Genomic DNA, 27,223 nt, shown 5'->3' with positions numbered 1-27,223 from the left:
TCTCTCCATCCACTGCTGGGCGGAGAGAAGGTGCTGTGGCCCCAGCAGGACCCCCCTCCCGGGCTGCAGTCATGGCAGAGGCAAGGTCCCTTCAGGGTTTACCTGCTGTCCCCTAGCCCGCTCCCCTGTGGACATGGGTCCCCATCATGCTCGGGGGGCAGGAAGAGCTCAAGCCTGGCCCCAGCCCTTCAGCAGCCGGGGGCAGCAGCCTCATTTCTGCTCTCTGGCTCTGTGAATAGAGATGTTGCTTCCAATTCTCAAGCCCCTCCGATTTCTAAAAATCTGTAAATGCTAACAGGAACTGAGGACTCGGCATTTTCTCATTGTTAGTTATTTTTTAAAGATTCCTCCTTGTACCCACCGGCTGCTGCAGAGAGATGCGGAGCAGCTACAGCCAGAGAGATGAGACCCCGTGCGTGGCCGTCTATGAGCCTCTTGTGAGTGGTGGTAAGGACCTTGTCAGATTGTCCGTCGGTCCGGGGTGCCTACCAGATCTGGGAGCCCCCCAGGGGGTATCAAGAGCCCTGTCTGCTGTTGTCCCCGACGGGCTCACCTTACAGGGTCGCCCTTCACACTTCCTACTTCCGGCCACGGCCTTTCTTCCCAGGGAAGGAATCTGGAACAGCAGGTGCCACGTTCAGGACGGGCAATGACCCACGTGAAGTAAAGGACTGCATGAATACACAGAATCGGAAAGAGCCAGCCCACCGTCCTACCAAGAAACAAGTGTACATTTTATTGTCGAGAAACATTTTCTTAAGTAACAGTGTCCACTTCTTTTCTTACTGAAACAGCTCCAGGTGATAATTTCCTTGCCGGTCTGGGTCTGTTGTGACTATGTTGTGGCCGTCGGACACAACAAGAGATATCTTTGGCATTTTCTTCCCTTTGCTTCATAATTTGTGGAACATCTTGTACAAAAAATGTAGATTTACAGGAAAATATGCATATAAACACTTATTAATTCCCAAACATGGTAAAGAACATAGCAAAACCTTTATCAGATCCGTGTTGGACCCGTGGGCACCGCCTCTGGGGACTCGCACTTCGCTGTGAAGAGGAGGTTTACAGAAAGGCCCTCTCGGCAGGTCGAGGACCGAGGTCTCTCCCGTTGCCTCCCAGAGTCCCCGGAGTCACACTCGTCACACGCGTGTGGCCGCTCCTAGAAAAGCAGTCGTGCTGAGGACAAGCTGTGCCGCCGTCCTCCAGAGCAGAGCAGACGGCCCGTCCCCGGGACAACATTTAAACACACGTTTAAAACGAGAGCTTCATGCACGTCCACAGGGAAACGTCGGTCGGGCTGTGCTTCCGCTGCACGGAGGGGCTCGGTCACCGCGACAGGTCTCACCGCGAGACCGGCACGTGCTTTCCCGGGCCTGGGCCGGGCTCCCGCGGCCCTCCGACCCGTCCGTCTGCCCCACGTGGGGCCGCTCCGTGTCTGTGCCGGCGCCGTCTTCAGGAGACCTTACAGCTGTTCCGGGGGCAGCGCTTGGGCGGGCTCTGGGGCGGCCGGGCGGCCTTCACTTTGCGGAGGCCGCTCCTCTTGTGCGCGGAGCTGGCGGCCAGCGAGTAGGAGCGGCCATGCATCATCCTGGCGTTGAGGCCGCTGGCCATGGAGAAGGACTTGAGGTGGCCCCTCAAGGCCATGGGCAGCGGCAGCTTGTCCACCAGGTGCACGGGCGTGCAGGATACCACTGCGCGGCAGCACAGGTCCTGCAGGCTGAGCACTGCAGGGGAGGGGACCGGGCTCAGCGCCTGCCGTCCTGGACGCCAGGGAAGCCCGCTCGCCTCCCCGCCTCCCTTCCCCGGGACTCAGGCTGCGCTCTCCACCCACTGTGCCCACGCGTGGCCCGGGGCAGGGCCAGAGAAGGGCCACCCTGCTTCAGTCACCTGGGACTAGAGACCCGTCGTGTCTCCCTCCAGGCCCGAGAAGGGGGCAGCCCTGGAGTGCAGACGTGACCGGTGAAGTCCTCCTACAGGACTCGCCCGGCTGCGGTTTGCGGTGAGACAGTGAGGGGGTCAGGCATGACCTTCCCAACCCCATGCTGGCACCAGAAGCACGTGTGACCAGCTCACAGGGACACGCTTGAGAGCACGGCTGAGAAGCGAATGTTTCAGTCTCATCCACACCGTCCGTCCCTCGCATGCGTCAGGCTCCCTGGATGGAGCCCTCGGGGGCCCGAAAGGGGGCCATTCCCAGATGATCCCACCACCACCCCAGACCCTAAGGGGTCAGGCCTGGGGGCTCCCAGCAGAGAGCTGTCTCCACACAGTGGCCCTCGGCCAGGGGTGGCATGGACTCCTCGGGACACGTGGGGTCCCACCGGGGGGCAGCAGGCGCACAGCAATCTGAACATCCCACCTGCCCGAGCAAAGGGCCCTATCCAAGTTGGCGGCTGTGCTGAGGCCGAGGAACCCTAATGGGGCAGAATCTAGTTCCACTCCCTCAACCCTGCACTGCCCAATTCAATAACTAGATTTTGTCCTTTTTTTCTTGTAACGGTCACGCACTGCCAGGTCCCTGTGAGGAAATCCGTGATGGCGACGGTCACTGTAAAGGCCCCAACAAAGCAGACGAAATCAGAGGACCCAGGGCTTTGGAGGGATTCACGCCAAGGGGCAGGGTTCTCGGGCACCAGCCATGCTCCATGCGCCTCTGCCTCTCAGGTCCCCTCTTTGCAAACAAAATGAGCTGAAAGTGAATCATTCCTGAGAGGACATGCTCTTCCCAAAACCGTGAGGTGACACCTGGCCAGCCGACCCTGGTGGGGGGTCCTGCTCCATGGGGTGGTGCCGCCCCCCCTCAGTGCACATGCCACCCCCCAGCTCTGCCCACGTGCAGACCCAGAAAGGGCTCTGTGAGCTACCCGACAAAACTGTCCCTAGGGATCCCTCTCGAGTTAAACGCATTCACCCTGAGGACGGCCATGGCCGCACAAGGCAAGTCCTGGGCCGCAGGCCAGGGGCGGGGGCTCTGGGACGGGACGGCCTCCCGGCTGCCTACCCTTGCTCGGCCTCCAGAGTCGGTCTATCCCGTGCCGCAGCAGCACGGTCCTGGCCAGCTCTGTGAAGGACTCGGTGATGTTGAAGTTACACAGAGGGCTGACCTCGAAGAAGGTGACGCCCAGCCGCTCCGCGTAGGCCTGCGCTTGCTCTGTGGGGACCTGCCGCTTGAAGGCCAGATGCAGGCGGTTCCCCACTAGGATTTTAGGGACGCCAGGGGCGTGCTGAAGGGCGAGACAAAAGCAAGGGGGTTACTTGGGCGAGCTTTTGGAGTTGCTGATGCCTTCAGTTATAGGGTAAGTGGCCTTCTCCCAAAGTTCACCCAGAACCTCAGGATGTGTCTTTGTTGGAAACAGGACTTTTGCAGAGCGTAATCAGTTAAGACAAGGTCACTGGAGGGCCCTGAATCCAGTCACCGGAGTCCTTGCAAGAAGAGGACACAGAACTCACAGCGGGAAAGCCACGTGCCGGCAGAGGCAGGGACTAGGGTGACCGTCCACAGGCCAAGGACCACCGGCAGACCCCCGAAGCTGGAGGAGGCCGGATGGACCCTCCTCGAGAGCCTCTGCAGGGAGCCGATCCTGCTGACACTAGATTTTGGGCTTCTGGGCTCCAAACTGGGAGAGCGTACATTCCCGCTGTTTACGTCCGCGTATTTCTGCGGCTGCAGGAAATCAACCCCATGCACACGGTTCTGACCACATCGTGTCCACACCGGCAGCCCCAGGTGCAGGCAGCAGCCCACAGAGCAGGTGGGGCAGGACTGGGCAGGGCTCCAGGTGAGGGCCCGGTCCTGTTCTGATAGGAGCACAGCCCCCATGTTGCTGAGGCCTCGTGTCCTGGTTCACATGCCCGCCCCCCGCATGCCCACGTGGACGGTGCCTGGCACCACGTCGTACCTCGTCTATTTCCTTGATCCACCGGTCGATGCCATCAAAGGACCAGCGGTTTGCGATGTCATAGACCAGGATCACACCCTGGGGGAGAGACACCAGACTTACCTGACGGGTCAGAGGCGGGCACAGGGACGGCGCTGGCCCGTGTGCAGGCCCCTCCGTCCTCGACCACTTGACTCATTTTAACAGAAACATATTATTTTTGCTTATCTACCAACTGTAGTAGTTAAATAAGTATTTCTGATGATGTTTCATGAGCTCATTACTCAACCCTGTGACGTCAAGGTGAGTTGGGGTCTGGCTCTCCGTCCCCACAGCCACCAGCGGTTGTAGGGACCCGGGATGCAGAGGGACCGCGAGGATCACCTCCTCCCCAGCAGCATTCCCACCCGCCCGGAAAGCGCGTTCTCCGGAGCATGCACAGACACACACGATCACGTGGGCACAGGGGCACACACGGCCCACCACACGCACATGTGTGTGCAGACACGCGCAGACACGGGTGCACACACGGCCCTCGTGCACACACAGCACGTGCAGGTGTCCATGCACACGCACATTCCTGGGGCCAAGGCAGGCTCACGCGCCCCAACACCGCAGGGCGCGGCCCCAGCCTCTTGGACCAGCTCCTCTGTGAGCGGAACCGCCTCCTCCTCCAGGCAGCCGTTAGAGGACATTCCAAATGGGAGTTTCAGTCCGTTTGACTTCCTGGCTCAGGGGATGTTACCTGTGCGCCCCGAGAGTAGGAGCGGAATATGGTACAAAATCTTCCCTGCCCGGATGTATCCCTGGAAAAGACGTTAGGGCCAGTGAGAAGAAATCACTGCTTCTTCCCGACAACCAGGTTTGGAACTCGAGAGCCACAGCGAGAACATTCTAAACGCCAGTCAGTGGCCGTCCCACTGCAGTCACATCCCTGAGCTTATCAAAACAAGGAACTGACCCAGGGGTGCGGACACCTGGAAGGACCGGCATGGAGCTCCAAGCATCCAAAATCAGGATTAAAAAAACAACATTCCCGTGGGATGGATTCCAGCGGCCTGTTCTCATGGCGGTGGCTCTGAGCACTGGTGGGCGCTGATTCCCTTCCCGGCACCTTTGGTCAGGACGGCACACCTCTGCGCGGGCAACAAACACACCCACGCCCACGGGTGGTTCCTTGGGGAGGAGGGAGGGACGGCAGGTCCAGGCCTGTCCTCACTACAAACACTGCAATTTCTCCCTTTTCTCCTGCAGGTGGTGACCTGCCCCTGCCTTCTGAGTCCCAGGGAGCTCCCCGAGGGAGGGCAGGGCCTGGGGCTCAGGAGGGCCCCGAGGTGCTGACCAGTGTGGTCCAGGCCGTGGGAGGAGCTCCTCAGTGCTGCGGAGCAGATGGGGGGTACTCCCAGCCCGCGGAGTTTCAGCTCCGTGGCACACGAAGGTGAGCAGGGAGACCCGGAGAACAGCGCAGGGCGTGAATCACGAGCTCTCACGGGAGGCGGGTGCTGTCGTGAAGTGGGGCCGTCCCTGGACACCGGGTGCTGTGGATCGCGGCGGGGTGAGGCAGGGGCCGTGAGGAGTGGGCCCGTGACGGCTTTCATGAGGATGAGCCACCCGGACGAAACGCGCCATCCTCTGAGACCTCTTGCTGCTCAGGGGAGACATGGGGCAGCCTTCGGAGGCGGGGGCAAGCCTGGGCTGTGAGTGGATCCTTCGAGGGTCTCAGGGAGGGAGGGAGCCAGGACGAGATAAGCCCCTGGCCCACGGCCTCAGGGCTGGGCAGAGGTTGCGAGGCAGAGCCCAGGAGTCTGAGGACAGCAAGTGGGTACAGGAGGCCCGAGGCTCGCTGACCCACAGCAGCGGGCAGCCCAAAGGACACAGGCTGCAGCGAGGCCTCAGCCACAACCTCAAACATCCTGGGGGGGGGGGGCGCAGGAAAGGATGGGTGCTAAGGGACGTTGTGGAGAAGGGCTCCCTGCTGACCGCCCCCGGGAAGGGGCAGGTGGGGACGGCGCGAGGACAGGCTTCCCACATCCCGAGGCTGGTGCGGCTGGGGCTGGTCACACGTGGGCAGAGAAGAGGCCCATGCAGGTGGCCCAGGAGAATGATGACACAGGGACGGGAACAGTGGTCAGGCAAGTTGCGTGGGGTGGCCAAAGCAGGAAATCCCAGTTCTCCTACTCCCAACCCCCCCAAGAGCAGGGGAGTGGGCAGAGGTCAGGGGGTGTGACCTGAATCTCAGAGCCAGGGCTGCCAGGTGGACGTGAGAAAGAGACCAAGTCCATCCAGACCCCAGGACTGGGTCTCGAGCTCCCAGTCTCCCACGGCCGCTATGGGTCTGTCCCTATCACCCTCATGGGCCCCTCCTGGAGCTGGGGAAGCAGAAGGTCTCAGGAAGGCCACATTCTGGACAGACCCCCGGGGACCCACCAAGGCCCCAGCGTTCCCTGCCATGGATGAAGCCTCGGTGGCCCAAACAAGCGGGTCACCACCTCCTGTGGGGCAGCCCTGGGTCTGCTGGGCCGGGGGGCGGTCCTCCCACAGGCGGTAAGGTGCACTCCGAGGGCCCAGAGAGCCTCTACCCCCGGGGCCGGCGCATCCTGCTGAGAGCCCGGGGTGGGCCCCAACTCACCAGAGCTGTAGCTTCACCCTCCGGCCGTCCAGCAGGATGGTGGTGGTCTTGTAGTCGATGCCTGTGGGAGGGGGTAGGCCAGCTTAAGTGTTGCTGGCCTCAAAGTTACTCTCAAGCAAACAGCACCAGAGAGGAGAACTCTCCTGGGGGGAGAGAAAGGACTTCTCACCAGGGAAGAGTCACAGTTTTGAGGTAGACGGACTAGACCTTGTTTTGGGTCTCCCTGGATTCGCACGGACCCTGCGCACTCCGTGGGGGCCACTGCCCACTCCGTGGGGGCCTCCCACCTTCCTCTCCTCCCTCGGCCCCAGCCACCTTGGCCCCGGGCCTCGGGAGGCTCTGGCTGCTGCATGCTGCCCCGGGCGTGGGGACGCGGCCTCGGGCTTCGGCCCCTGGAGTGTTCGGCACGAGGCCCCCCGTTTGCAGGCAGCTCTGAGCAGCCCCACGTCCAGCCCCCGCATCTGTGCGACCCTCCCTCCCGCCCTGGGACTGCTCCCTCTGAGCTCCACTCCCAGGCTAAAACCCCGAGATCGTTCGGCCAAATTATCACACTAAGAACGTCAAGTAAAATGTGTCGCATATAAAATGAGATAGGACGCATTACCTCAGCTAGGTAAAGAAAATACACGCGTTGTGTGTGTGTGGATGTGCATGGAGGGGTGACGGGGGACCAGCCCCACGTTGCAACTGGAAATTTCTCGGTGGTGTTTACTTTGTTTATCCAAACCTTTCCTTAGTTTAAGTTTCTTCAATGTGCATGCATTCTTTTCCTAAGATCAGAAAAAGCAATAAGCACTTTTAAAAAGGAAAAATATTCCTCCCCATTCCATCAGAAACCAATTTTCTGCTCCTTTTAGAAATCAGCCCTGTGTTGACAGAGCAAGTCCCCAGAATGCTTCTGCCCCGTGTGCAGCTGAGCGGCGCACTCAGCGGGACCAGGGAGAGAGAGGCCGAGAATGACACCACTGCAGAGAGAGCAAGAGGAGCGCTCCCATCCAAGAGACCCACCCAACACAATTTATGATAACAAGGACCCAGCCAGGTTTTGGGGCACTGGATTTAGGCCATTTTTAGACTTACTCAGGATGTCTCTCAGAGCAAGCCCAGCCTTGGAAACATTCTGGGATGTGGCCAGGCTTCAGATATCTTGACCAGGAAAGCAGGATTAGGAGTTACAGATCTAAAGGGAAATGGGTTCCTGGGGGTCAGACAGAAGAAGAGAGAGGAACCCCTACCTGGGGGCCTCGCCCTGAGAAAGTCCTGGAACGGGTGTGAAACCTTACTTTCCACCAAAAGAAAACCCCCACAGCCACGGCTCAGAAGGAAACCCCCTGAATGCAGTCGAAGGAAGGAGCCATTCCCAACTAGCTTACAGATCCTCTAGAACGATCTGTAGCACTTGGCCTTAGCGAGCCCCCCACCCGACACAGCATATTCATACTCCCTCCTTTCCTTAAAGTCAGTCGAGGGCTGTGCGGGCGGAAGGCGACAACAAATTTGCTTCGCATTCTGAGGACATGCTGCCAAGGTTTTAGGGCAGAGCATAGATATTCTGGAAACTGCTTAGGTCAGTAGCTTTGGGCTCTGTGAAATTACTTTTGGGGCGACCCACGAAGGGCCTCTTCACAGTCCTTTAAAATCCTACAGAACTATCTGGAAGGCAACTTCAAATGCCTGTATTCTTCCTTTTGCAGCGGTCAGCATTGGGCATATGTGATGTGCGACACACACGTGCAGTAAAACAGGGTATAAATGCCTGTAACGGAACATGGATACACACATATATTGAATGGAATATATAACACAGAATACAATGGATAATTACATAATAAGTAGAATGTATACACATATAATTAAACATACATAAACACATGAAGACATATACAGAGGGCAACTTCAAAGTTAATTTTGGAGATATCTAATTTTCCCCTGCGAACACTAAAGGTTTTATACCATCTACGTAAAGCAACAAATGAGCATACTTGGGAACCTATTTTCAAGTCTAGAGAGAATGTGGCGTCGGCACGTCCGTTTCCAGACAGTAGAAGAGAGTTCTCACCATTCACAGGCTGGAGAGGTTTTTCATCTTTAACCTTTAGGACATTAACTCACTGTTTGAATTGGGTTGGCGCCTTTGATTTACAAGGCACCCTCACGTACCTTATTTTTTACTTATTTTTTAGGTCCACAGTAAAAATAAGTTTTCATAAATTTAAAAGAACTCATTCCTAATAGTCTTTTTAACTCCCCATAAGGGTTGTTTTTTGTTGTTGTTGTTTTGTTTTGTTTTGTTTTGTTTTTTTAGTAATCTCTATACCCAACACGGGGCTTGAACCCACAACCCTTAGATCAAGAGTTACATGTTTCACCAACTGAGCCGGCCAGGCACCCCAAGCACCCTACGAGTTTTTAAAACTATACTTGACTTTTGTTTTCATCATTCACAGATGCACATGGTTTTTTTTTTTTAAGATTTTATTTATTTATTTGACAGAGATCACAAGCAGGCAGAGAGGCAGGCAGAGAGAGAGGAGGAAGCAGGCTCCCTGCTGAGCAGAGAGCCCGATGCGGGACTCGATCCCAGGACCCCGAGATCATGACCTGAGCTGAAGGCAGAGGCTTAACCCACTGAGCCACCCAGGCGCCCCGATGCACATGGTTTTAAGTGTCAGAAACTTAACATGGAAAACAACAGGACCCGGTCCACACCCCCGCAGCACTGTGCCCATTTTCATCTTCTCTGTCCTTGTCTGCTTTGTATCTCCCAGTTTGTAAGCAACATACTTGTATTCCTACTTTCTGACTTTTCAGGGTTAGACATTAATCAAATTCCCACTGTGGAAAGCGAAAATGTAGTTCTCTTTCACCGACATGCTCCACATCTCTCTCTCTCTCCCTCTCTCTCCCTCCCTACACACACACACACACACACACACACACACACACAGTACAGTCATTTGTGAGCTAGACCAATATCCAATTTTACATCAATATGACCAAGTAAACACTATCCGCAGCTGGAATGCATGTTCATTTGTCCTTCACATACAACTTTTTGTTTTTACTGGAGTTAAAAATTGCCTTTTTGTTTATTTGCTTAGTTTTCTCTGCATGTATCACTAACATATCCTTAAAATCTCCTCCAGTTATCCAACCCTTCCCTTAGTACTTCCAAACATGCGGGTGTTTCACCTTCTTGGCAGCATCTTCTCAAGCTTCTTCCCGCTCCCTTGCACACTAGGAGTACGCTGTCTTCCTGGACCCTCTTTTCTCCTACTGTGGAATCCCACGTCTCCCTCTCTGTTGGTTTACAACCTCATTTTTCTTCCTGAGAAGGGTGTGTGGAAGATAGTTTTCAAGACTTTGCAAGTCTGTAATGTCTGTAGTCTGCACTCACTCTTCATTGAGAGTGGATGAGCACCCAGCTGAAGTGGGAAATAATTTTTATTCAGAAATGTGCAGGTCTACCTTCTGGAGTTCCTGTTGAGAAGTCAGATGTCACACTGATTCTTGATCCTTTGAAATGCAGCCTGGTCTTTCCTCGTATAAGGTATGGAGGGTCGTTGCCTTGGCCTAGTGTGCTGCAATCTCATGCATTATTATGGGGCACTTTCACTGTTGGGCGGCCCACTCAACAGGCTCTTTCCATCTGATAATGCAAATCTTTGAATTCTGGGAAATAGTCTTGAATTGTTCACTTTTTTCTTCCTGCTGGGGTTTTGTTCATAAGATGTTAGGCCACCTGAACATACTTCATGATTTTCTTACTTTCTCTTATTTTGCATTTCTCTTTTTCCTCAACATTCTGGAAAATGGTCTCAGTGTTATTTTTTATCCTTCCTTCGAAATTCTTATTTCTGCCATCACACTTTAAATTTCCAATATCTTTACTGTTTTTGGATTTCTTTCTTTCTTTCTCTCTTTCTTTCAGATTTTATTGATTTATTTGACAGACAGAGAGAGACACCAAGAGAGGGAACACAAGCAGGGGGAGTGGAAGAGGAGGAGCAGGCTTCCCGCGGAGCAGGGAGCCCGAGGGGAGGCTCGATCCCAGGACCCTGGGATCGTGACCTGAGCTGAAGACAGATGCTTCACCACCACCGATGGAGCCACCCAGGCACCCCTCAAATAAATACATGAAAAATTTTTTTAAATGGGTTTTTCTCTTTAAGTTGTAATTTTCTTTCTTTTTTTAAATATTTATTTATTTGACAGGGAGAAAGATCATAAGTAGGCAGAGAGGCAGGCAGAGAGAGAAGGGGAAGCAGGCCCCTGCTGAGCAGAGCCCCAGGCGAGGCTTGATCCCAGGACCCTGGGATCATGACCTGAGCCGAAGGCCACCAGGCACCCAAGTTGTGATTTTCTAACTAAATCTCAAGTTAGTGGACATCAATTTCAGAATTCAGCCTTTAGGGTCACTCAGAAGTTTTCTTATCTTTCGTTTGTTTTTCCCATAACCTTGCCCCCAAGTTTTCATTTGCTCTTTTAATTTTTTCATTTAATTTCACATTTTCCTCCTGAAACTGCACTTTGGAAATGACAGCAAGGCCTGGTTTGGGGCAGTAAGGTGAGCAGTCTGCTTTCTCTCATTTCGGTGCCCTGTTGTGTTGCTAAGCCTGTTTGCTCTGAAATTCACAGCTCAATCCCAGGACCTGAGCCAAAGGCAGATGCTTAACAACTTAGCTACCCAGGCGTCCCGCTCTCTTTCTTTTTAAAAAAATATTTTATTTCTTCCTTTGAGAGAAAGAGCACATGAGGGAGGGCGGGAGGAGAGGCAGAGGGAGAAGCAGACCTCCTGCTGAGCAGAGGGCTCCCTCCCAGGACCCTGAGGGACGGCAGACACTCAACCGTCTGAGCCCCCAGGCGCCCCTGGATTGCTCTCTTTGGAGACTCTGCTTCTGGCCGTGGCTGCACAGGTCCTACCGGACCAGTCCCCCTGCAGACAGCAACTCTCAGTGACAGAAATAATCTAAAGACCAGTGACCCCAAAACACGGAGACTGACTGGCTGTGTGGGAAGGCCCCACTTTCTCCACTCTGGCGTCGCACCTCCCGGCAACCGTGCGGTCGGTTCACCAGGGGAAGAGGAGCCGGGGCGGAAGCTGACGGACGGAAACACAGACGGGGGAAAAGAGCAGTAGAGAATCCAGGAAGGCTCAGGCACCAGGACGCAGGCTGGGCTCAGAGGAGACCTGCCCTCCAACGGTCAGGCCGGTCAGGCCGTCACCTCCTGTCCGCTGAAGCTGCTTGGAGCTTCCTTAAAACTCAACTGAGTTAACATAGAGTGTAGTACCGGCTTCGGAGCAGAATTTAGTGATTCGTCCCTTACATACCCTACCCAGTACTCATCCCACCCAGTGCGTGCTTTAATGCCCGTCACCCGCTTTGTGCAGCCCCCCGCCCTCCCCTCCAGCAGAACCCACTGTTCTCTACAGTGAAGAGTCTGTTATGGTTTGCTTCCCTCTCTGTTCTTATTTTATTTTCCCTTCCCTTCCCCTATGCTCATCTGCCTGACTTCTTAAATTCCCCATTAGTGAGATCCTATGATAATTGTCTTTCTCTGACTTGCTTCAGTCAGCGTAATCCCCTCCAGCCCCACCCACTTGGTTGCAAATGACAAGACTTCATTCTTCTGGTGGCTGCGGGACATTCCATTATACACATGCACGTGTGCGTAAACACACAGTACACACCTATATGTACACATTGTGATGCATAGATACATGCCTGCACATATAATGGGATATAGTATACGTGTAAACACACACACACACACACACACACACACACACCATAGCTTCTTTATCCAGACATCAGTCAGTCGACATCTGGGCTATTTCCGTAGTTCGGCTGCTGTGGACATTGCTGTTATAAACATTCGGGTGCACGTGCCCCTTCGGATCACTATATTTGTATCTTTGGGGTAAATACCCAGTAGTGTGATTGCTGGGTCATAGGGAAGCTCTATTTTCAACTTTTTGAGGAACCTCCACACTGTTTTGCAGAGCGGCCGCACCAGCTTGCATTCCCACCAACAGTGCAGGAGGTTCCCCTTTCTCCACATCCTCACCAGCATCTGTCATTTCCTGACTGGTTAATTTTAGCCATTCTGACCGGTGTGAGGTGGTATTTCACCGTGGTTTTGATTTGTATTTCCCTGATGCCGAGTGATGAGGAGCACTTTCCCATGTGTCTGTTGGCCGTCTGGATGTCTTCTCTGCAGAAATGTCTGTTTGTGTCTTCTGCCCATTTCTTAACTACATTATTCATTTTTTGGGTGCTAATTTTGATGAGTTCTTTATAGATTCTGAATATTAGTCCTCTATCTGCATTGCCATTCGCAAACATCTTCTCCCATCCTGTTGTCTGCCTTTTAGTTTTGATGACTGTCTCCTTCACTGCACAGAAGCTTTGATCTTGAGGAAGTCCCAATAGTTCATTTTTACTCTTGCTTCCCTTGCCTTTGGCGACGTTCCTAGGAAGAAGTGGCTGTGGCTGAGGTCAAAGAGGTCGCTGCCTGTGTCCTCCAGGATCTGGACGGCTTCCTGTGTCGCACTGAGGTCTTTCATCCACTTGGAGTCTGTTTTTGTGTGTGGTGTAAGGAGATGGTCCGGTTTTGCTCTTCCGCACGTGGCTGTCCCGTGTTCCCGGCACCATTTGTTGAAGAGACTGACTTGTTTAGTTGTTCCCTGCTGTGTCGCAGATGCGCCGACGGCAGAGCTGCGGGTCCACGTCCGGGCTCTGTTCCGTTCACCGGGTCTGTGTGTCCGCTTCCGGGCCGGTACCAGGCTGCCTGCCGTCTGCACCTGACTTTTTTGTTTGCAGCAGAGGTGTCCAGTATGACAGAAAACCCACAGAGCACCGTGAACGGAGAGAGGAGCAGAGAATGTCTGACATACGAATCCTGGAAAAAGCTACAAAAGATACATTTCAACATCTTCCCAAAGCAAAGTACAACGACCTGCGTCTCAGCACTGCACTAAGCGGACAAGCACCGAAAAGCGCCACATCGGGACTTACCCATCCGCCAGCCTGACGCAGACTGAGCTCAGTCCCTGGGCAGCCGGTGGTTCCCTCCGCGGTGCAGAGGAAGCTGACCCTGACCACGGAGCCCCGGAACACACAGCCCGTCGTCTCCACTGGGGCCCGCTCGCTGAGAGCGGCGACTGCCCACCTTCTGCAGCCCGTGGGCTCAGCTGGGCGCCCCCTGCCACCAGCGGCACCTCCCTCTCCCCCGGCGTGGAGACTCGGGGATGGGACGGGGCAGGGCAAGCCGGGTGGGACGGGAGATCAGGCTGGAGGAAGCGCCGCTTCGCGTGTGAGTGTGCCTCGGTTTCTCCAGCTGGGGAGAGGAGATGGGTCAAAGCCACGGGCCACCCGGGTTCCCGACGGAGAAGGCCCCACAGGGAGGAGCTCTGAGGGATCCACTCCCAGTCCTGACACGCAGCAATTTCCTCGTGCTCCCCGAGCCTCGGTCTCCCCCGCCACCGGGAGGAACGCCCTGGCCACAGCTGTTCACAGACTGTGTGCCAAGCGCTGAGAGAGCCTGGCTGCCCCGGGAGCCCCGGTCTCCAGAGACACCCACCGCCCGCTCCTCACACACTTGCTCACTGAGCCCTTGCCCTCAGCCCGCACTGCTTCCTTTCTCCCGACTCAGTGTTTGCTCTTCTCTTACTCAGTATCTCTCCGCCTCCCCGACGGCTGCTGGCTACCGTCCAGTCCCCGAGAACCAGCGTGCTGACGTCAGCAATGTCACGGTCAGGATCAAAAGGTGTAATTCTGGGGGCGCCTGAGTGGCTCAGTGGGTTAAGCCGCTGCCTTCGGCTCAGGTCATGATCTCGGGGTCCTGGGATCGAGCCCTACATCGGGCTCACTGCTCGTCAGGGAGCCTGCTTCCTCCTCTCTCTCTCTCTCTGCCTGCCTCTCTGCCTGCTTGTCATCTCTCTCTGTCAAATAAATAAATAAAATCTTTAAAAAAAAAAGGTGTAATTCTGTTCGCTGCACAGAACGAATTCAATGAAAACTCTGTCCGTCAAAATGCAAGAAAAACACGCGAAAGCTCCTAGAGCAAAGCCTGCAGGAATGCTCACTGAGTCAGAATAACGGAGAGAAGAGGAGATATAATTTTAGCCTTCTTAAAACAGAACAAAACAAAAAAGGAAGCATCAGATGCTGTTCGCTCCACTTTTAGCTCTGCGTGAGGAATGGATGATTTAGCTCAGCTCACGCAGCACCTGCTTGTGTCTATTTTACGGCGTGAGCGGGTGAAAATGTATGCCGTCACATAGAAGAATGCTCTCTGGTGTAAATACTGGTTAAAATCACTTGTGAACACATTCATCTTCGAGCAGCTGACTTCTGAGAAATGTGTCCAACGCTGAATGAAAACGTCAGAGAGCAGACCAGGGATCGCCAGAGGCTGGGAGGGGTTCCCTCTGCAAGAGGTGGCGGTTGGACAAAATTGTGGACGTACTAAATGCTACTAACTTCCTTTAAAATGGTTCATTTTGGGGCACCCCGCTAGCTCAGTCAGTGGAGCGTGTGACTCTCGATTTGGGGTTGTGAGTTCGAGCCCCACGTTGTTGTAGACATTACTTAAAAATAAAATCTTGAGGGGCGCCTGGGTGGCTCAGTGGGTTAAAGCCTCTGCCTTCGGCTCAGGTCATGATCTCAGGGTCCTGGGATCGAGTCCCGCATAGGGCTCTCTGCTCAGCGGGGAGCCTGCTTCCCCCTCTCTCTCTGCCTGCCTCTCTGCCTACTTGTGATCTCTCTCTGTCAAATAAATAAATAAATTGAAAATAAATAAATAAATAAAATCTTTTTAAAAAATAAGATAAAATATTGAAAATATAAAAATAAAAACAAAGTCGTCATTTTATATTATGTGAATTTCACCCCAAAGAAATTGTGTACATGTGTGTCCTTCCTAGACCTGGGTCTGCTTGGCTCTTTGGATCGGAGGACAGTCTGCTAGACAGTCGGCTAGACAATGCGGGGTGTCTTGCAGGGCCAAAGCGTGGGCAGGGTTTGGGGCAGGCGTCCTGCTGCACCCACAGCCACAGCCAGCACTGGCCCCTCGGGGCACCCTTGCATTTCTGGATGCTCTAAAAGAAAGTCCCATTCTAGACAGGGATCTGAACCGTGTTCATCACCTTCACACGAAGGGCGCTACTGAAATTAACACCAACTCTCTCTCTGCAGATCTCCTGTTTGAGAAGCATGATCCCTGAACCCTTCTCTTTCCTCAATTTCTCTTTGAAATGGCAAAGCAGTGGATTCAGGTGCCCCCAGGGGAGGGACAGCCCAGGGGCCTCCAGTCTCCTCATGGCCTGGCGGCCCCAGCTTGTCCGCGCAGCTCCCACTTCTGGCGGCCCTGAACTACTCATTCCCTACTGTGGGAGCTGAATCTTCCCACCTGCCCGGCAGGGACAGGACCACCACCCTGCTACCTCGGCCCTGGGCACCCAGTGCTCTGTGCTGACCAGCCGCGTGCAGGAACACTGAGTTCTCAGTGTGGGCCCAGTGCCCCAGCACGAGTGAGATCAGGGCATAGCCAAGAGGGTCTCTGGACCATTGTTTGGTGTGGCCAGACAACAGCCCTGTTTCCAGAGGCCCAACACTTTCAAATCATGGGGCTCCCCTCACTGTGTCTCAGGGTCACCCCTGAATTTGGGACACTGCTGGAACGTGGACTCAGACCACCGCCAGGGCCTGGCAGGTCCGGCCAGCAGGAGCTCCTCCCTGCTCTCACAGGCCTGCCGCCCAGGAGACACAGCTGGGAAACCCTCACTGTCCCCCAGGGGAGGAATGAGGCAGCATCTCTGATGCTCAAGGGCACAGTTCTCGATGCTGTTGGCACGTTTTTGTAAAGCCCACTTCAGCCAGGGGCTGCCCACCTGGCCCATGAGGCGCTGGGGGCTGAGGCCAACACCTCCTGTCTGGGACACTCTGCTCACGTAGGCGGTCAGTTCAGTCAGCCAGCGGCACTGTATTCTAGCCCGTTCCCACCCCCTGGGGCCGCATGTGTCCCCAGAAGGAGCCCTGAGCCTCCCGAGATCAGCCTCCTACCTCTGCAGCTGCAGAAGATGCGGCGAGAAGAAAGGCATGCCCTCCTCACTGGTTGTGCCCATGCCTGGCTGAGGGACTGCCCCACGGGCATAGTGAACCGTTCACCTGTCTGTGCTCCTGAAGACAGTTTAGGATGAACCACTGGGAACTAGGAGTTATTATCCCACTCACCTGAGAGAGGCCAGGGGCCTTCTTACACAGTAAGTAACTGTGATGTCAGGCACGAAGCACGAGAGGTGCCTGTGTGTCAATACGGCTAGAGGGAAAGGAAGTGGGGGACCAGCCAGGGAGGGGAAGGGCACATGGGAGTCCCTCTGCTGAGCAGTCATCATCACAGGACAGCCAGAAAACAGCCACACTGGCTTCCCTGAAAAGCGCACAGAGAGGCCGACGTCTGCAGGTGGGAGCAGGGGCTCTGGGATGGATGCTAGGGGAGGCCTCGTGGCTCTACTGGGCACAGAGCACCCACGGCCCCAAGCTGCCTCCTAGGTTCGTGCTCAGCCAGGCCCTCACTGCCTATGGGAGTGGTGGGCGCCCTGAGTTGGGTCGCCGAGCCGGACACCTTTGAGAGCAGTTTCCTGTCTAAGGGAAGAGGGTGGTCCTTCTTTGGCTGGGTCAGCCCTGATGCCACCGTCCTGCTCAGCTGGGAGGTACAGTGCGGACTCAGCCCAGCCTTGGCCAACATCATTACCAGCTGGGCCCCAAGCTCGGGGGCTGGGCAATTTTTCTCATAGAGGCCATGGCCACCCCAGAGACCACAGCAGGGCCTGGGTCACTCCCAGGCTTCCCCATGCCCAGTGGCACCTCCTTTGGGCCAAGTGTGATGAGCCCAAGACAGTGTGGGCGGGAAGGATAGAGTCCCATGAGTCATCTCGTCTGGCCCAGGAGGGCCAGGGGCCAGGTCCCGGTGACCGCCACCTGCCAGGGGAGGAGCAGAGGCTGAGGGTGCTTGACCACTCAGGAGACAGACGCGACGGCAAGGTCCATTCCCTCCTCACTCAAACCTCACAAATGGCAGCCACCAGCAGCTGGCCAGAAGATTCCCGGAAGGGTTCTCACTGGCAGCCCTGGAGGTGGCGGGGCAGGGGTGTGGGCAGTGTGGCCCTGCCCACGCCTCAATTTCGGACCACTGGCCTTCAGAGCCTGGAGAGAACAAACATCCCGTGTTGTTAGGCCCCCAGCGCTGGCTGTGTTACAGCTGCATCCAGAAACGGACACCCGTCCGCGGCATTCCCGTACTGCGCCTCCAGTGCCCGCCCCACCCGTGACCACAAACAGCTCTGGGCCCAGTACGGGTGCCCAGCCTCACAGGATGGGTTCCAGGTCTGACGCCTCTGGCCTGGCCTCTCCCAGACATCTAACCAGCACGACACTATTTAAACCCATGAGGCAATGGTCTACCTTCCAGAATGAACACCTCGCTCTAGACTGGAAGAAATAGATTCTACTCCCAAATGAAGTTTCTTAGTCTAAAAGAGAGTTTAAGGGGCGCCTGGGTGGCTCAGTTGGTGAAGCCTCTGCCTTCGGCCCAGGTCATGATCCTGGGGTCCTGGGATGGTGCCCCGCATCAGGCTCCCTGCTCAGCGGCGGGCCTGCTTCTCCTTCTCCCCGCTCCTTTCTCCTCTTGCTTGTGCTCACTCTCTCTCACTCACTCTCGCTCTCTCAAATAAATAAAATCTTTTTAAAAAGAGAGAGAATTTAATGTTCCTCACATTTACCTATTTATTTTCTCCATTAAGATAATACCTTTCAGGGGCACCTGGGTGGCTCAGTGGGTTAAGCCTCTGCCTTCGGCTCAGGTCATGATCTCAGGGTCCTGGGATCGAGCCCCGCATCGGGCTCTCTGCTCAGCAGGGAGCCTGCCTCCCTTCCTCTCTCTCTGCCTGCCTCTCTGCCTACTTGTGATCTCTGTCTGTCAAATAAATAAATAAAATCTTAAAAAAAAAAAGATAATACCTTTCAGCCTTCTGTATGAGGGTTCACTATAATTTAATATGCATATTTATGATTCTGCCTCTGTAAATTTCTTTTCCTTTTTAACCAAACAAGATGCTATGCGTCATGAGTCCCAGTATTGTTCAAATCCACAAGCAAACTTGGCCGAGTCCCATTTCGGGGAAGTAAATCCATTAATTTTCGTCTGCAAAAGGAGGGGACACACAGTCCACATAACCCAAAAACAGCCTGAGGTTCACATTCAGCCAAGGAAGCCCCAGGACAGTGGTGATGAACTTCGTGGCTCTCCGCCACCACTTTATGGGACTATCTCCCAGGGGACGACCGTTGGCAGGTGGTTTCAGGCATGAAACTCAGGCGTCTGTGGGGAGATTGGGAAACCGGGCTGAGTCCCAGCTGGATCCTGCTGCGACAGGTGGCAGAGAGGCGGCTCCACGGGCCCAGGCACCTGCCTTCCTCTCCTGTGTGGGTCCAGCGGCCTGGCAGCCCCCCGCGCCCCCGCAGCGTCTCCCAACACAGACCCGGGTGAGTTCCCCGCGAGCCAAGGGCATGTGCCGGGCTGCTCACGGCCTGGATTCCAAACTGTGCGCTCCGCTAAACAGACCTGAACTCCTGGAATGCAGACCTGTTCAGGAAAACACGGACCACATGGCCAGCTTTCCGCCCTGGGGCTGGGGTCACTGGAAAGTCCGCAAAGGGCGACCATATACTTGAGCAAATGAAACCGACCGATAGCCATATGGTCGCTGGAGGTTGGACGAGTCTCTGCGCGTGACCAGAACAAGAAGACTCTGCTTCCTCATTGATACCCTCTTCAAAAGGTTCACACCTTAATCAGAGCCACAGAAATGATGCACACCGGGTCTGTGTATACGTGCGTGTGCTTACGTACACAAGTACTGTGCACACGTGCGTGTGCTCTGCCTAGAGAGTATATTATGTAGTCACGTGTCAAACACACTCGGATATGCGGTGTTCCTGAAGTATGTGACAGGTGAGCCCTGTTTTCTCTAAAACCTGTAGCTGGAAAGTCTCCCACCGCGGGGAACGTGCCTCACCTCAGTGGCTGGTGGAGACCAGAAGGAAGAAGTGATCGTGAACCAGAAGACACACGCCACAGAGGCTAGCCCTCTAGTCCCGGTGGGGGGGAGGTGGGGGGGGTTGGGGCAGGCAGCACCCCAGGAACCCAGGTGTTTACAAACGAAGGGGCAGTGATCTGCTCCCAGAAGCCGGAAGGGTGGCAGCCCGGTAGGGACGGGCAGTGCGCGGCGCAGGCCAGCGTGGGCCGGTCCCCATCGCTGCAGTGGCTCCCACAGCCTGCGGATGCGCCAGGTCTCGGCCGGAATCTGGGGGCAGCTCGGAGAGGAAAGCAAAAGCGAGGCCCTTCTGAGGACAGTAGCCCTGGAGACCTTGGTGCTGTCTCATGCAGTGACTGCCTTTCCCGTGGTTTTGTTTGTGGATCTGATAAACCAACATCTCCGATGTTTTTAAGCCCCATCCCCTGGATATGGCGACTTCTTTCAGCTTTTGCTTATGCACAAGTCCTTCTCTGAGGCTAATTAAGCTGAAGAAGCCAGGGAAGAAAGCATCAAACAAACTCTTTAAAAAAAAATCTCTTAACGGGAAGTCAGTTCACAGCCTGCGATGGGAGTGATGGGCTCCATCCCCTCTTACCTTGCTGCTTCCCTCACCCCAAAAGGCCCGATCGAGGAGTAAGCCGGTGTGGCCAGCAAGACTAAGGCAGGACCAAGGCTGTCATCCTATAGCCACTGAGATACCCAGAGCTAGTGACAGAGGATATGGTGGGTGCTGGTGGGTCTCCAGCCAGAAGCTGACCCTCTGCCCAGCAGGAACCTGGCCTGGCTGGATCTGAGCCCCTCCTTGCCCATCACCCCAAATCAGGGTCACCTTGAGTAGGAGTTAGAGGCTGAACAAAAGGGGCAGTCCCCACTGCAGGGAGGAGGCACCACAGAATGGGAGTGGGAAGAGCTTCAAGACTGGCTCCTAAGGAGAAAATCTGATACAAAGGCAGTTTTCTTATTGTCAAATACATGGAAGCACTTACGACGTAGTTTAAAAAATGGATACATTGAAGAAAGTTACCATATGCTCTTGGTGGCACCACAGGAGGTAAGGACGTAGAAGAGGGTCTCCTTAAGGAATTACAGTGTAAAGAACTAGAAAGGATTCACCGCCTCTCAATTCAAACTTGAATGTGATGGCTTTATAAATCGTGTTTTAAATCTTGAACTGGTTGCCAAGGGAAACCGCAGAGTAGCTGCGAAATCAGCAAATCTACCTCTCTCTGATGAAGGCAGCAGGGGTGGGGGAGGGCGTGCATGGAGCTCCGGGCAGAACATTGGTCAAAGGCAAACAGAAAGGCAAAAAACCCCATAACAAGGTCAGTAAGAAAAAGCATTCTGATGGTTCTCACAGGGAAGAAAAGCCACTGCTCTGAGCCAGAGGGGCCACGGAGCCAAGCACACCATCCACACTCCGGCTCTCACTCATGCTGTGTGATCTTGAGAGAGTAACTCACCCTCTCCAGGCCTAACAACATAACCTACCTCAGGAGATGGTTCTTCTACACGCTCAATAAAAGGGGTGGGCAGTACTACAACCGGCTGTCAGCAGAAATGAAACAGAGAAAGAAAGATGGGATTTTCCTGCTGGCAAAGGGAAGCTGGAGGTGGAACCAGGAGAAAGTAACCAGAAAACAGCTGCGAGGCAAGAGATTGCAGAGTTTACTGTCCGTTTCATCTACCTTCCTCTCCCAGCAGTCAGAGGTGGACGGGTAATGCTGTGCTGGCAACACCACGAGCTGGGCCACGGGGAGAGACCCTCACCAGGGAACAGAGAGGAGGAGCCCAGCAGGGACCCGGACTGCCCTCTCCTCACAGAGCTGAGCTATGCAGGTCTTTCTCTCACTACTTCTACCTGGGAGAAGAGGCCGAAGGATCTGAGGGAGGCTCCGGGGCCAAGAGGCCCAAAAGTGGGAGGTGGGTCCCTCAGCTATTCTGCGTGCATATCACACTTGAACTTTAACAAAAAGTTATACGAGGAAAAAGAGACAAAGAACCCAACCTGAAAGGAAACAGGACCCAGGGAACAAGAGGATGTTCATCCCAATTACTTCATGCAATGGAACAACTTAATGAAGTTGGCAAAATAAGAGATGGATTAACGATGGGTGCCTGGGTGGCTCAGTGGGTTAAGCCGCTGCCTTCGGCTCAGGTCATGATCTCAGGGTCCTGGGATCGAGCCCCGCATCGGGCTCTCTGCTCCGCAGGGAGCCTGCTTCCTCCTCTCTCTCTCTGCCTGCCTCTCTGCCCACTTGTAATCTCTCTCTGTCAAATAAATAAATAAAATCTTTAAAAAAAAAGAGATGTATTAATGAAATAAATTATTTAAAGGAAAATTTTAAAGATTTATTTATTTACTGGAGAGAGACAGAAAGCACAAGCAGGAGGGGCAGAGGCAGAGAGAATCTCAAGCTGACTCCCCACTGAGTGTGGAGCCCAACGTGGGGCTCGAACTCATTACCCTGAGATCAGGACCTGAGCGGACACTGAGTCAGATGCCCAACCATCTGTGCCGCCCAAGTGCCCCATTTAAAGACATTTTTTTTAAAAGATTTTATTTATTTATTTGACAGAGAGAGATCACAGTAGGCAGAGAGGCAGGAGAGAGAGAGAGGGGAAGGAAGCAGGCTCCCTGCTGAGCAGAGAGCCCGATGCGGGACTCGATCCCAGGACCCTGAGATCATGACCTGAGCCGAAGGCAGCAGCCCAACCCACTGAGCCACCCAGGCGCCCCTAAAGACATTTTTGAAAGTTGTAAATGAGGGGCACCTGGGTGGCTCAGTTGGTTAAGCAACTGCCTTTGGCTCAGGTCATGATCCTAGAGTCCCAGGATCAACTCCCACATCAGGCTCGCAGCTCCATGGGGAGTCTGCTTCTCCTTCTGACCTCCCCAACTCATGCTCTCTCTCTCTCTCTCAAATAAATAAATTAAATCTTAAAAAAAAAAGAAAATTGTAAATGAAAATTGTAGAAGTAAGGGAAAAATTGCAGAACACAGCAATATCATTTACTAAACTAAAAAGTAAGTTAGAAACAGCTAGAAACAGTTTACTAAAATAAAAATTACCAACAAATAGGAAAGGCTTGAGATATTCACAGAAATTCAGAAGAAAGAGACGAAAAGGACGGCAGCAGCATCGCGGCGCCCCAAAGGTATCCACGTTGTAACCCTCAGAATATGTGTCTCCAGGAGGTTATGGCAAAGGGGAGTGAAGGCTGCAGAAGGAATTAGGTTTGCTACTCAGTTGACCTTTTTTTTAAAAGATTTTATTTATTTATTTGACAGACAGAGATCACAAGCAGGCAGAGAGGCAGGCAGAGGGGGGGGGATGCAGGCTCCCCGCTGAGCAGAAAGCCCGATGTGGGGCTCAATCCCAGGACCCTGAGATCATGACCCGAGCCAAAGGCAGAGGCTTAACCCACTGAGCCCCCCAGGCGCCCCTCAGTTGACCTTTAAGTACAGAGATTATCCTGCATTAACAAACGGGCCCAGCACCATCACAAGGGCTCCTAAAAGCAGAAGAGGGAGACCGAGTCAGGCTGGAGTGGTACAGTGTGAGACGGGCAGCATCACCTTTGCAGGAGGGCTCTAGAAGCTGGAAAAGGCAAGCAAAGCAGACTCACCACTGGCACCTCCAGAAAGGACACAGCCCTACCAACACCTCAGTTTCATCCCAGGGCCGGTGGCCCTCTAGAACTGTCAGATAATAAATCTGTTTTAAGCCACTAAGTTTGTGGCAATTTGCCCAGCAGCACTAGGAAAACTGACATCAACACCAACCAATGTAACAGAAATTTTAGGGACATGAAGTAAATTTCCCTGAAATTACATACAAAATCTACAAATTCAAAGAGTGCACCATGTACCAGAAGTTCAACGCCAAGCATCCAACTTTGAGACTCGGTCCGCTTGAACTGAGGGTCTCTGAAGAAAAGGCAACTCATCCACAAGGAGAGACTTTCTGACCTCAGGCTCCGAGGCAGCTCAGAGCAAGCGAGAGGGCCCAGTGGGGTCGTTGGGAGGAAGAAAGAACGTTCGGCCTCAGGATACATGCTAACCTGCACCAGAGACTGCTCACGGGTAAAGACAGTGCACAGACACTCTCAAACATGAACACACTCAGGAAATACTCATGACCCCTTCCTGGACAATGGCCGGAAATGAAATGTAGCTAATTGGAGGGACAGCAAAATACAGAAGTCACAGACACAGTGGTGGTCAGCGCCGAAGCCAGGTAAACATCTAAGACTGAGGGACTGCGGACACTGTACCCCCAAACCTGGGCAAAGTCAGAGCGACAGGGCATGCACACTCGGAGTGGGGGATGAAAACAGGAGGCTGGAAATGCCCTCCCCTTCCTCGAAGTATTATGAATAATAACAATACTGACCATGATTCCAACTTCTTACAATCTCCTGAAAAGTGCCTTTTTAACCTAAATCCTTTAGAAGAGTTAACTAGTTGCTTGAACAAGTGCTCAGTTTGCATATAAAAGGGAGTAACACAACAGAGGGTACCCAAGCCTCTGTTCCAACAACCCAGACAGGAGCCGACTGCCCACATTCCTGCCATCTGCGCCTGCGCACGTCACTCGCCCACTGTAAGTAATCAGAACTCCAGCTTGTCCCCCCCAGGCGCACAGTTTTTAAAAGCAGGTGCTTGATTTCTTCCTCCACTGCTGCACCCCCCCGCCCCGGCCCTGGGGACCCTCTGCCCTCCTAGAGCTGAAGCCCCAGAGCCGAGCTGTCCGGAGGGGCTCTGCCACACCCCTCACAAACCAAGTGTCAGTCAGGTGTCACTGCTGAGCATTTGAAATGCAGCTAATACGACCCTTTCATTTTATCGCATTTTCATTCCTTTAAATTTAAAAAAAATCTCATGTGGCTGATGGCATCACCTTGAATAACACAGATCTGGGACTAGAGACACAATCCAAATGCAATTTTCCCAAGTGCCCTGGGTGACTCTCGCGCTGGCCGCTTCAGGAAGAGCCCAGGTTCTTGGCATCAGTTCTCCAGAACCAACCAAAACTCTCCCAAACTTTCTCCCCACTCCCGCGCCTCCAATCTTTTTTTTTTTTTTAAGATTTTATTTATTTGTTTAACACAGAGAGAGAGATCACAAGCAGGCAGAGAGGCAGGCAGAGAGAGAGGGGGAAGCAGGGACTCGATCCCAGGACCCTGAGATCATGACCTGAGCCAAGGCACCCATCTTAAAGGCCTGTCCCAAGCCATTCCACTCAAGCTGCTCACATGCCTGCACAGGAGCCACAGGCTCCCTCCCTCCACCAGCTCTGCAGACCCACTTTCTCTCTTTACATCGCTCACCCCCAGAGAGCCCACCTTGCTTCCCGCCCTAACCTTAGCCCTGCACCTCCTGCTGCTCTTGCCTCAACCCAAGTTGATCCCCCAGTGAGGTCCGCTGGACCCAGAGCTTCCTTCTCTGCACCTTCCTCTCAGGTCCCTGCTTCCTGCTCAGGGCAGAAGCACACCTGGGCTGGCTTGAACATCAAGACTGGACTTCTGGGCTGCCCTCCTCCGTCTCTGGAGAGCCCAAACGCAAGCCCCGGAGGCAGAAAGGAGCAAGACCCTGAGCAGTCAGGTTTGCTCTGGAAGTGCGCCTGGAGCCCCTAACGTGACAGCGAAAAGGTGATCGCCGGCGGGGACCCTTCACAGCCACAGGACCTGACTCTTCCTGCCTGCTGGCCCAGCTCTGCCCACCTCACTTTCCTCTCCTCTCCCTGCCCTTCTTTCCTTCCTAACGTCCACCCCGTCTTGGGGCCTGCGGCCCTCAAACCTCAAACTTTAGGGACCCTCTGCCCACTGTCCTCAAGCTCCGAGTCCTCCCGCTCCACCCCGCCCCCGGATCCCACACCCCTTCACTTTCTATAGCGCCTCCCTTCCTCGCCCTCAGGCCGCATTTTCATGGGTCATTTGGGTTTCTTGCCGTCCCGGGCCTTTTCGCCAGGATGAGGAGCCCCTTCCCTCGGACACGCCAGGAACCTCGGAGAACCTTCCGGACTAGTTCTCTTGCTTCCATTCACGCTCCCCTTCTATCTCGCCCACGCGCCGAGCCACCACCTGGGAGCCTCTGCTCGCTGCGCTCGGATCCCACGCGCCATTCCCTCCCGCCCCCTCCTTACCCCCCACGCATCCTTTCCAAACGCGTCGCACGCGCTAGTGGCTTCCTGGCTGGGCCCCCTCGCAGCAGCCCGGCTACCTCCTTCTCAAACTCCACCTGCGTGATCCGTGCGTTCCCCTCCGCCTCGCCGTCATCGGAGTCAGCAGTACCCCAGCACCCTGCTCAGCCGCTAGCTCCCGCGGGAGGCGGACCTTGGTGAGACCAAGGAGGACGCTCTGTGCTCCCCACGTGCGGAACTGGGGGTGCAGCGGGGGATTCCCTCTAAGCGCGCGCCCCGCTCACGCAGAGGGGCGGGCGGTGAACCCCGCCCTCCTTGATCCGCGGCCGTTCGCGTACTCCACAGCTTCTCCTCCCTGCGCCTGGTCGGGCTCGCTCCAGTCCCTGCACCCCAGCTCCTCGCCGCGCTACCCAGGTGCCTGCGTCCCGCTCCACCGTGCCCACCGTGCGCTCCCCCTGGTCTCCCATGAGCTCTCTGGCCCGCAGCGCCCTCCCCTGATCCAGGGTGCGCGCCCAGGCCCTCGGCTCGCTCCCCTGGTCCCCCCTTGCGCTCCCGGGCCCGCTGCGCCTTGCTCAGCCCCAGAGCGCTCCTCCGGCCGCTCTCCTCCCGGCCCACTGCGCGCTCCCCCGTGCGCTCCCTGGCCCTCTGCGCGCTCCCCGGGTCCCCCGTCAGCTGCCTGCCCCGCTGCGCGCTCCCTTGGTACCTCCGGAACTCCCCGGCCCGCCGCACACCCCCCAGGCCCCGCCCCCACCCCACCCCACCCCCAGCTCGCCGCGCGCTCCCCCGTCCCCCCGACGCTCCCCTGGCCCGCCGCGCGCTCCCCCGCCTCCGCGGCGCTCCCCAGCCGCTCGTCGCGCGCTCCCCTGGCCCCCTTGCGCTCCCCGCGGCCCACCGCGCGCTCCCTGGGCTCTGCTCGCCGGTCCTGGCCCCGCGCTCACCCGCCGGGTGGCCGTACGGGGACTCGGCTGCGCCATCCTGCAGGCTCGCCAGGATCTCCCCTTTGCCCACGTCGCTGTCGCCCACCAGCAAGAACTTGAGCAGGAAGTCGTAAGCGCGGACAGGGCTGCCCAGGGTGCTCATCGTGCCGCCGCCGACGCCTGCGCCCATGCCCGGCTCCCCGGACGGCGCGGAGGCGGCGGCCGGCACCGAGGCGCGAGCGGGCCCTGGTCCGCAGATCGCCGCGGGCCGGCGGTCCCCGCTGCTGACAGCGCGTAGCCCCGCCCCGGCCCGCCATTGGCGACCCGCAGTTGCTAGGGCGGCTGCGCGCTCTCATTGACTGAGCTGCCCGTCCATCTCCCTTTCGTCTCCGCCTACAGGCCGTGGTCCTCCCGCCCCTGCCGGGAGGATCTGGTCTTCGCCGCCGGAGCCAGGTTGGGGGCGGGGACCAAAAGCGACGTGGTTGCGGCCACAGCCAATGAGGCCCCGAGGCGGGTTGGGGCGGAGCCAGGGGGCAGGGAGGGAAGGGGCT

General features: G+C 55.4%; 1 protein-coding gene across 2 annotated transcripts; it reads right to left on the bottom strand.

The window, feature by feature from the left end:
- Positions 1–713: 713 nt before the first annotated feature.
- RAB40B (RAB40B, member RAS oncogene family) lies at positions 714–26,884 on the bottom strand. 2 transcript variants are annotated; one of them, XM_044247151.1, is made up of 6 exons: positions 26,694–26,884; positions 6,511–6,571; positions 4,627–4,687; positions 3,903–3,980; positions 3,005–3,227; positions 714–1,727 (listed from the first exon to the last, which is right to left on the bottom strand). In XM_044247151.1, exons 1-6 carry the CDS (start codon positions 26,860–26,862, stop codon positions 1,456–1,458), a joined length of 864 nt encoding a protein of 287 aa, XP_044103086.1. In that variant the 5' UTR covers positions 26,863–26,884; the 3' UTR covers positions 714–1,455. The 2 variants fall into 2 exon arrangements, with proteins under 2 accessions (XP_044103086.1, XP_044103087.1); XM_044247152.1 differs by lacking the exons at positions 6,511–6,571; positions 26,694–26,884 and adding an exon at positions 4,843–5,102.
- Between the last annotated feature and the right edge of the window lie 339 nt (positions 26,885–27,223).

Source organism: Neovison vison, chromosome 5, assembly GCF_020171115.1.
Source record: "Neovison vison isolate M4711 chromosome 5, ASM_NN_V1, whole genome shotgun sequence".
In the NCBI taxonomy this organism is placed as follows: Eukaryota; Metazoa; Chordata; class Mammalia; order Carnivora; family Mustelidae; genus Neogale; species Neogale vison.
This window is presented reverse-complemented; position numbering and strand designations above follow the sequence as displayed.

Excerpts from the sequence above, each read along its gene's own strand:
- RAB40B (XM_044247151.1), bottom strand. The coding sequence starts at position 26,862 with ATGGGCGCAGGCGTCGGCGGCGGCACGATGAGCACCCTGGGCAGCCCT. Across the intron at positions 3,228-3,902 it reads GGATCAAGGAAATAGACGAG|CACGCCCCTGGCGTCCCTAA; the intron begins GTACGACGTGGT and ends CTCGCCCTTCAG. Across the intron at positions 1,728-3,004 it reads ACTCTGGAGGCCGAGCAAGG|TGCTCAGCCTGCAGGACCTG; the intron begins GTAGGCAGCCGG and ends CCTCCCCTGCAG.